Here is a 10,802-nt window from a genome sequence, read left to right as displayed (position 1 = left end):
AGCTAGCCTGTTCTGATGTAAGTGGGTGACAGGCTGAGTCTGAAAATTTGATTTCAAAGTCTAGATTCTTGACACGCGAAGCCTTGTTGGCAGCTTTAGGCATTAACATACTTTCTGCTACAAACTATGCGTGGTCGATGGACATCAGATAATCTTTACTGATGTAGGTCAGAAGCTTAGTCACTGACATGCTGTCACCTTGATAAATATGCTTAGAAGCATCTAAGCAAAACACATGGTGGAATCTGTCACTTTTCAAATAATTTGTTCATATTGGTTAAATAGTGATAGGTGTCATAATTCTGTTAAGCTGACGAAGTTCAACTACCATATTGAATAGGCCACAAGCCTTAAATCAGTTTCTAGACCACACATTTCTAAATTTGGTCACTTAAACACTGTTATTTTGTTTCCACAATCTGAATAAAATGTATCAGTGGAAACAGCACATGTATAAAATTATCTCTTAATTTTATGATGAGTTACATATCAAAGTTGTGTCTCCTCCCTGGCGTCTTGTCCCACAGTGTTGCAGAAGCTGCCTTTTCGGCTGGCTGCAGTATTTGGAACATAAGCCAATGGATCAGGTCGGATCAGGTATCTATAGAAAGAAATTACAATTTTTATTAAAAAGAATTAGTGTGAGCAAGAATAAAATAAATGCATACAGTTGTAATGTTGAAAAGATCTGAGGAAGACATAAAGACTTATTTTGAAGGTGCTTAGTTTAGTTCCTGTTAGGTAACTTGGACACTTGGGTAACACCACCCGCTTTAGATGCTAATAATAGAGCTTTTCACATTTTGTTTGCCTAGACATCATCTCTATGTACTAGGCACAGCTAAACCTTAATCTTGACTGACAGCTCCTTTGCTAGTAACTCTGTACTTCTTTATGCATTTCCTTTACTCCCTTCTCCTTCAAGAAGGGACAAACAGTCCACTGAGTTATTTCTCAAATAATTTTGAGAAAACAACTGATAATTCTTGTCACTGTGCCCAACAAATAAAAAGCCTGATGTTGATAATCTTGGTATAAGTTGACAGTCTGGAGATGGAGTCTTTAGAATAAGAAATTCTAGTAGATCTGAATACTTGAGGAAAATGACTCATGAATTTGAATCTGAGTTTGAGATGTTTAAAATAACTACTTTTCTTAGATTAGGGATTGAAGAGCTTCCCATTAATTTAAAAGTGTAAATTTTGCACTGTATTGTCAGCTATCTAAAGTGATAAACTATCTGATCTGAGACGGCTTTTGGTGCTGGCATTGTAGTAGCTTTGTGGATTAATCCCAGCATTTTATTAATCCTTGTGTATCTTGTAACTTTTCCCAAGATGATCAGTACTGTTGAAGCCACTGCAAATTTTATTTTAAATCACAGTTTTGACTTTGTCCCTATCCACCCCACCCCTCCCAAAAATTAAATGCAGGAAAACTAACTATAAAAGAATCCTTTCTTTCATATCTTCATGCCATGTTTCTGTCCATCTCCTCATCAGGCAAATGAAAATGCTTGAATATCCAAATAGAGATTGTGTGCATGCAGTGTGGTACTTCTAAAGATTTGCTGTGTGACTCTGCAGTGGCTTTGAAGAAAGTTTCTGGTTTTACAGGCCATGAACTTCTACCGTTATATGGTATAATGTGTGTTTTGTCCCAGACTTAATTAAAAAACCCTGTAAAATTCTTCAATAAAATGTGAAATAGAAAATCCTGATTAACTGAACTAACATTTTCTGTAAGTGTATGAGCAATCACTGCCATACTTCCCCCAGAACTGCTGTATGTTTGCAGCTCACCTAGTAACAGACTGTTCTGGCTTCTCAAAACGTGGGCTTCTGAGTCTGAGGCACACTGCCTTTGTGGTGGATACTCAAGAGTAATTGCCTGATCTCCAGGATTTGGAAACACCACCTGCTGCTGTTACTTTATTGATGTTCTTCCTTCTGTCAGGGCCAAAACAGCATAGCAGTGTTTTCTGTATCTTACAGTTTGTTGCTACACATAGCCTGAACTTATCTGTGCAAGAAAGCTGTGGATGTAAGTAGGGGACTAAAAAACCTTATTCAGCTTATACTGTTCCTGTCTAGATCACGTTCTCATGGTATCTGTTTGTTTAAAGCCTCACTTATTACCCTCTATTTAGAACATCTGATGTTTATGTTTACTCCAGAACAATCTATATTTTTTTTACTGATCCAGCCAATGAAACTGATGAGCAGTGATGAGCTCTATTCTATTCATTAAATCCGAACGAAGCAAGTTTAAACATATGCTTATCTTGCTTGATTGATAAAGTTGTAAGTAGCTTGAATGTGCGATAAACAACTGCTAGTGTGTTGAGGGTTTATAATAGGCCTGATGTCACAGCTCCTGAATCTCAGTGGTCATCATCTTCCCTCAAGCATGACTAGGGCAGTACTGCATAAGGAATTCCTGTATGTGATCTTTGCGTGTTACTCCAGATTGCTGAAATTTGGAACTCCTAATTGTAACTCTTGGAACTGAAATTGCAACTCTGAATTTGATGTTTTTATAAGGCATCAACCACACCAACCCCAAAGCAAGTAAGAATGTTAATCTCCAGGAAAAAAAAAACCCCGAACAAAAACATGTCAAAGGAACAAAGAGCTTGTGTGGTTTTTGATTTTTGTTGTGTTTGCTTTTGGTTTTGTTTTGTTTTGTGGTGGATTTTCTTGTTTGTTTTTAACTAAGAAGAGTGCTACTACTATCAACAGAATGTATTGTACTAATTCAGGAATGAAAGAGAACAAGGAGTGTTACTGCAAGAACCATTTGCAAGTACTAAACTCTGATACGGACAACGTCATGCTCTTCTGAGTCAAAATGTTGACTGTCAGATTTGATTGTCTTTCAAATACCCAGAGATGATGAGAGAATATGTAGGTAAGAGCATTTCTAATGTATTAAATATTTACATATTTTAAATATACACATATGTGTGTATAGTCACATGTCTATTTAAATAGACAAGTATTAATTTTTATTGTTTTGCAGGTGCATAGGAAAGTTTGGGGTTCTTTTCCAGCAGAAACAGAATGAAATCAATTCAGACAGGAAGTGCAAATGAGAAATTCTGCAGGTCTTGTGACTTCTGTTGTGCTTTAACTTACACTATATCATTCAGCTCTAATCTCGTATCTGGAGAAGGATTGATGAGGATGTAAGAAAGGGTATTCTCATGATCATTCATTTCATCTAGAGGGAAAAAAAAATACCAAATTAATTATATTTAAAAGCAAAATTTTCTGAGTTTTCAGTCTGAAAATAGAACTGATTTAAAACGCTCCAAGTTTCTTTCAGGGAAAAAAACAAAGCAAACAAAAAAATCCCCCAAAACACGCAAAAAATTCCCCCCAACCAAAGCTACACCAATAAAATCCTTATCATAAACTTTTATAATTTTGTTTATGGCATCCTCAGTTCTTAAAAATCAGTTCATCTTGCATAATACTGATTTTTTTATTTTTCTTTATTCATTTAAAGTATTACAGAACTGTACCATATCCTGCTGGAGAGAGGCCCAGATGCTTCATTCTGTTTTTCACTAGTTCAGCAAGCTCCTGTCTTTCCGATCTCCTGTAAAGGTTCATTCGCTGCTGGTTTATCTTCTCAGCTGTTTTACCAGAGTGTCTTGGTACTCTTCTGCTCAGTCGCCGGGCCCACTGCATGCTTTTTCGTCGTAACAAGGGGTGATCAGACTGATCACTAGATGTTGAGTTACGATGGTTATTACGATAACTAATCTGTTCTTTGGTGTCTTTAGTGTCTTCCCATTCTTCCACACTGATAGAGATTTGAGACTTGAAAATGACAGGAGAGATTAAGGGCTTTAAAAAATTGAAGCAGGTCAAGATGTTCGCTTCTTTTTTTCAACAGTGCAGTTGAACATGTGTTTTGGTTGCAGTGGAGCTGAGGAGATTCAGCTGTTTGTACTTAGCAAGTGTTCCTGAATCGGGCCCCCTAGACATTGACTTTTTATGTACAAAGCCCACTGATGATACAAGCTTCTCAAGTGCAAAAGCAGTTATGTGTTATTTAGTGCCTGATTCCATTTTGATTCTAGATCAGCTCTAGCCTTCTCATACTGCCTTTCCTGAACCTGTTCTGAATGAATTCTCAGCTTTCTTCCAAGTCTGCATATTTTTTGAAATTCAAGTTCTGTAACTTCTTTTTGGATTTATGTTGTGGATTCATTAATTGTTTGACTTTGGCTGTGCTGTGTTGAGTACTCTTTTAAGACTATAGGGGGAGCATACCTATTACCTATTTCTCGAATTCCCAGGCATTTTTTACCTTCCAGCACATAATATTTGGCAGGCCTCTGTGTCTGAAAGTAGGGATGTATGCATTAGCCTTCAGTGTGATTCAGGGCGCCTCTTGCAAGAGAGGTAATTAATTCCTACCTTAAAGCATAATTATGTTGTTTTTTCCACTCACAGAGAAACAAAAAGCAGCAGACTTCAGGGCCAAAATCTGGCCCTCTGTTGCCGTTTTCTTCATGCCACCTAAGTAGGGCCAATAGTATACACATGCAGCAGTACTGAAATATCTCAAGTAGATAGGCTACATATGTAGTTCTAACATACAAAAAGATCATAGGGAATATAAGAGGAAACACGTCAAAAGCTAACATCAAAATTTTTTAACGGCCTATTTTGCATTTAACTAATTCTTCTGGTTTCAGAACTACTTTCTTATAATCCTGAATTACTGCCCTGATCTTTGAAACATGTCTTTTATTGACATTGAATAGTGAAGCCCTCGCTGGTATCAGCACAGTCATATTACCAGCTTACTGAGGACTGATTTCAGTGTGTTAAGAGTTTAAAATAAATAAATGAAGTATAAACCAGAGATGACTTGAAGTGCAAGTGGCTCAGTTTGTATAAATCCCCAAGAACAGAAAGAGTTCACAATAGCTGGAAACAGTCAGTATAAAGCAAATCCAGCTGAAGTTCTAGAGGTTCTAAAGGCCTTTTCCCATTAATATAAAATCTGTAAACAAGATTGTATTGAATCAATGTGTTTTGAATATTCATCAGTATTGAATATAACCTTCTTTAAGAGGCTCACTACCCTGTCCCACACAATCTGTAAAGTTCCTGTTGTTAATAAGAGAATATTTTACATGGGTAAGTCTGACAGTGTGAGAGATACTATTTTTTCCTTTTGTACAGACTGGTTTTTATCTGTGTAAAAGAAACCCAAACAAACTACAAAACAATCAAAACCAACAGTTAAAAAGAACAATAAAGATGCTTGTGTTGTCGCAACATCTTTAATATCCTAGACTAGAATCCTGCAATAAACGTTATGCAAAGACCCACTAATTTACTGAGCTCTTCAGCTTAGTCTGGAATAGAAAGGCTTGTTTGGTGTTGGTTTTTGTGGGGTTTTTTGGTTGGTTGGTTACTTGTTTGTGTTGGAGTGTTTTCTGGTCTGGGTTTTTTTTAGTTTTGTTTTGGGTTTTTGTGGTTTTTGGTTGTTGGGTTTTTGTTTTATTCTGGTTTTTTTTATTGATTTGAAGTTGTGCTACTGACTTAGCTGATATTATTTTGGGAGAGCTTAGGAGAGAACCCAGAATCCCTACAGGATTCAGGATTTGTTACAGGAATGCTATTTGATTTTGTTTCTGTTTGTTATTTTAAATTGAAATTTTGGGTTTGCATGTAGTTTACAGTAAGGATTAGTAGGCAAAGTACATACCATGTGATAAGGTGCTATTACAGATAGAGTCTATTTGGCATGAATAAATCTGACACAAACTGAGTATAAATGATGGTCTTGTTTGCCTTTGTTCTTGAAAGCATTGTAGCTTTCCTTGTCCAACTCTTGATAAAACAGCCACCTGGGCTTGCTGCTAGTAGTTTTAGAGAGGCAGAGACCGATCATCCCAATTATTACAGGAGGGTAAGTCATGTTTTTTTGAGTCAGAGATTAATCAGGAGATGCCAAGTAAAAGAACAAGTCTTTTGGTTTTGTGAGTCTGTAAATCCTTAGCTTGAACTTTTGAAACACTGGGACAGATGAGTTGAAACTAGAAATTAAGGTGATAAATATTTACTTAGGTGACAATTTGTTTTTTATGGTGCCTCTTGAGAAAGATGTGCAGAATGGCCCTTCACTGTATGCAGGAGGAAAAAGTTAAACTCTTTAAAGACAAGACAAAACCACAGAAACCCAAACGCTCTTTCAAAGGCAGCTCAAAAGCGTGTGTGCCGGTGGCAGCTGTTTAATACACAGAAGATAAAAACCCAGCACAGAACATTTCAGTCTCAAACTTTCTTTAAAAACACTTCTGTAACTATCATTATTTTTTTGAGGTTTAGTTGCTTTAATTTCTTTTCATTTAATTTCTTTTTTGCATAGCTTGTGAACCTGGTGTTTGAGAAGCATTATCAATGATACAGTGTCATTAATATTACACAGTAGTAATTGACCATCTTACATTTTATGAAGCGTATATATACTTTTTGCAATTCCTTAGAACAGAAACACTTAGAAATCTCTGAAAAACACCAAGGTGCATGTTAAGTCTTTTCGTAATCAATGCTACTTTTATTGGGGAAAAAAAATCTCCCATGTCACACACTAAGTGAAGAAACACTGCCTTGAAACTTTTTTTTTTCCAATTCAGTTGGTGTTTCATGGTTTGTTTTTTTTGAGGCAGTTCCCAGTCTGAAGTATGAGACTGTGTGCCCGAATGGGTGTGAATGTTCACTTGGGCTGCTGGACATCCATGGCCCATGGGCGTTTTTCCACCTTAGGCAAGGTGCTCTAATAGGATGCTTCACATTCTTATTTAAACGGTAAATCAGATTGGCCAACACATGGCAGTAATGGCAATGTAGTCATGAACTGTTCATATTCGAGATGGTCAGGGCGACTGTGAGTATGGTAGTAACAGCACTACAATGCCAAACATCATTTAGTTTCTTGGATCTTTGTTCCTTTGCCTTGCTGCTTCCTAGGAGCCACATGTGTAAAATATGAAGCACTTTTAATGTGCATATTCATCTAATCTGTTCTGAAGCAATGTCTTATTTTTATTTAGCTGCAAGTTATATGTGAAAATAACTTCCCTGTTCCATATACCAATAGCCCTTGATTGCATCTAGGGTTCTAGGAATGCTCTCCTGCTTGTATGGGGCTATGTTTTGGGTTTGTGATGAACACCATGTTGATAATAGGGGTGTTTCAGTTGTTGCTGAGCAGTGTTTACACAGTGCCGAGGCCTTTTCTGCTTTTCACAGTGCCCTGCCAGTTGAACGGGCTGGGGGTGCACAAGCAGTTGGGAAGTAGACACAGCTAGGACAGCTGAACCCAACTGTCCCAAAGGGATATTCCATACCGTATGGCACTGTGTTCAGCAGTAAAAGCTGAGGGAAGATGAAGGAATGGAGGGACTTGGTGGAATTATGGTGTTTGTTTTCCCAAGTATGTGTGATGGAGCCCTGCTTTCCTGGAGTTGGCTGAACACCTGCCTGCTGATGGGAGTAAATTCCTTATTTTGCTTTGCTTGCATATGCAACTTTTGCTCTACAGGTTCAATTATCTTTATCTCAACCACCAAGATGTCTCACTTTTAAAGTTCTGTTCTCTCCCTCAACCCACTGTGGGGGGAATGAGTAAGCAGCTCTGTGGTGCTTACTGCCTACTGGGCTTAAACCACAACACCCAGGAACAGGCAGACAATAAGAAAATACTTACTTGTGAAGCCATTTCTCGTGACTGACAAAGAAAGTGGGGGAAAGAAAACAGAAGACAATTTAAACAGAAGTGAATCTAAAGAAACAAACACGGACTGTTTAACAGGAACCACAGTAAACTAGCTATGCAGGTAGTAATCTGTCAGAGTGAAGTGAGGGCTTCTCATGTGCATAGCATAAAAAGGGAGCGTCAAAGCAGAAGTCGTACATATAGAAATATTAGTACTGGCAAGTCTTGTTCTTGTGACCCAAGTTAACCATTAACTGACAACTTCCAGGTGCTGGCAATACAAACTAAGTTTTATATGTCTCTTTAAACTGAAATTGATACATGTATTGGAGGTTCTCTGAGTTAGAAACCTTCAGATTATGACTGTAAATTCATAATTGCTGAGAAATATAGCAATTTATATTTCTCTAACCTCCATTTTAAAGACCTAATCCAACAATGTTTTAAAGTTGTTTCTGGCTTAACATATTGAAAAGCTAAATGCTAGCCCATGCTAATATTTTTTAGAGAAACTAGTCAAAAAATTCTTTAACTTCAAAAGAAACATTTTCTAGAAAGGTTACAGCTTTCATCGTCTCTGCATTTGCAGGTATGTACCCATAAAAAGCACAGCAGCAAATGTTGCTCTTTTTGCATTCTGGGAAAAAGCAAAGGTAAGGAAGATTTTTCCCTGCCCCTCTCTAAAGGGGGAAGGGTTTCACAAATGTTCATGTGCTGAACAAGAAACTGCTGGAGTATTTAAGTGTGGCAATACCACTGGGGGTCTGCATTCAGAGCTTTTACTTAGTAAAGTAAAAAAAGACTTTCTTCCTCTTAAGAGTAACAAATGCTTTTACTTAATAAAGACATTGCTATTCATCTACACTAGGCCAGTACCTGACAATTTAAAAACTTTAAGCAATTTAATAACTAGGAGATTTCCCTGTCCCCCTTCCCCTTCTTCCTTTACCTTATTTAACACAAATTCTTCATGAGATACCTGTGAAAGCTGATAGGAAATAGTAGTAGAACTCTTCTATCTGTTGGACAGTGGCTTCTAGGCTGGTTTCAGTGTCTGAATGTTCTAAGAAATTACTACTTTGTAAAAGATAATAACTATCTTAAACTAAATCTGGGCCTGGTCAGATCAAGTAATCAAGCACCTGAACAGCTGCATGTGTGCAGGCTCCAGAGGTTCCAACGTTATGGTAAAATTGTGAATTTAGCATTAAATGACTGATGATCCCAAACCTTATTTTCAGGAAAAGATTTGAAATATCTTTAATTTCTTAGTTAAACTTGCCTCAGGAGATCTGAGTGTGTGTGCTTACCTCCCACCCCCCTGCCACAAAACAGAAGCGTGTTTTGATGAGTGTTGCTCTTATAGTTACCCCTCCCCAGTACAGCTGCTAACTGCCAGTAAGTCTGTATGTTTGAAACGTGAAAAAGCAGAAAAGAGAAAAGCAGGCCACCAAAATGTGCTCTTCACAATATGTTATATGCTTATAGTTCAAGTTTTCTTGATTCTCTTTTTTTGGACCTCAAGTTAAATAACCAGCTGTAAATGTAAGAATAAAGCATTGCCACGAATTTTACCTTACTTATCCTTATTTAATGAATTTTTAAAATCTGGCACATCCTCTCCTTTGTTGAAAGCTATGACAGACTATTTTGTGTACTAGCAGTGTGTTGCCTATATTCTTCTCCAAGGAATGATTTTGATGGATGATGTTAATGCTGCTATATTTTAAAAAACCATCAGCTGACATTGTTGCAGTGGCAGAGCCCACTGGCTAAGCTGTCAGAGTGACTTGTAGAGGTATTGGTGATCCACAGAGAAAGACACTAGTGAGTTTGGTGGAATCTTGCATAGCTTTTTGTAGCTTTTATTTAAAAATTAATTTTAACTGAATTTTAACTGTACTTCCTTCAAGATAAATCTTGCAGTTGAGCATTACACGGCTTAATGTTTTATAATGTTTTTCTGAAATACAGAAGAGAAAATGCAATTGAAACCAGTAAACTGTATCTTGAGTATTTCAGAAGAAAGAATAAAGTCATTGTTCATAGTTGCATTTTAAAGCTGTGTTTAAGAATGGTTTCATGAGATGGCAGTACTAATCATCATGTAAACAAATGGTTTATACATGACAGAAATAAAAACTGCACAAACCAAGTATGCTAAATAGTAAAAAGTGGTTTTGGCATTATATACATTTAGATGGCAGACACTTAAATACATATATACAAAAAATTACCACTGTTCGGCAGCTAATTTTAGAGACATCCCACAATATATTTAATAACATTAATTTTCTTGTTGCTCATTTCTAACTAGGAATTCACGTGAACACTGAAATGCCAGCTGTTTTGAGAGAAGTGTTGATATTCTTGTTGAATCTGATACAGGATCTGGTCATACAGTTTGTTATGGATACTGCCGTTAGTCACTGCATGCAAGTTCAGACTTGAATTATCCTAGCCTGTCCTATCCGTGCCTGAGCTGCCCCTTGTTTCTGATCAGTCAGTTCTCTGTAGGTGAGCACAGGAATGAAAGTCAGTATGTAGTCTGTAGACTGGCTCTGGGTATTCATGAAGTCTGGGGCTGAATGTGAGCCCTGAATTCATGTGGCCATATACATGTCAGCAGCAGGACACCTTCAGTGGGTTATCAGAATTCTGTGCATTTGCAGATAGTACATTCACAGTATTTTTTAAATAAGTGCTTCCCATTCTTATGAGGACCAAAGAATGTTGCATACTCTGTAATCAAATCCAAAGAAAAGTACAGTAAACTGACATACCTCGGATGTTGTAAGCTTTTGGGATTCTGTCCTATAGACTCCAATTGGAATGTCTCCTGTAGAAGAACAAAGTTTCTGATACAGTCTGGCATATGTCCTAATCCATAGATCCTCTTCTGTGATCTTCATCTGAACAAGTAACGATAGGAAGGAGGACTTTTAACTCTTGACGGTTTATCACTTATTCTGTATACTGCTCTTGGAAAAACAAAGTTACAACTAAACACTAGCTGGTAATGATTGTATTGCACCTTTGCTCAACAACAAATCTGG

The 10,802-nt window shown here is 37.2% G+C and overlaps 1 protein-coding gene across 1 annotated transcript in view; it reads right to left on the bottom strand.

Annotated features, from left to right (window-relative positions):
* Positions 1 to 489: 489 nt before the first annotated feature.
* The window catches only part of KCNT2 (potassium channel, subfamily T, member 2), a gene marked incomplete at its 5' end in the record, with an annotated part of 62,916 nt that continues 52,603 nt past the window's right edge, over positions 490 to 10,802 (bottom strand). The window contains 4 exons of the mRNA XM_010024695.1: positions 490 to 601; positions 3,138 to 3,222; positions 3,527 to 3,827; positions 10,530 to 10,658. Coding sequence (XP_010022997.1) covers positions 490 to 601; positions 3,138 to 3,222; positions 3,527 to 3,827; positions 10,530 to 10,658 — 627 coding nt within the window. The remainder of the gene's footprint in view (positions 602 to 3,137; positions 3,223 to 3,526; positions 3,828 to 10,529; positions 10,659 to 10,802) is intronic.

Source organism: Nestor notabilis, unplaced genomic scaffold (assembly GCF_000696875.1).
Source record: "Nestor notabilis isolate BGI_N333 unplaced genomic scaffold, ASM69687v1 scaffold932, whole genome shotgun sequence".
NCBI lineage: Eukaryota > Metazoa > Chordata > Aves > Psittaciformes > Psittacidae > Nestor > Nestor notabilis.
This window is presented reverse-complemented; position numbering and strand designations above follow the sequence as displayed.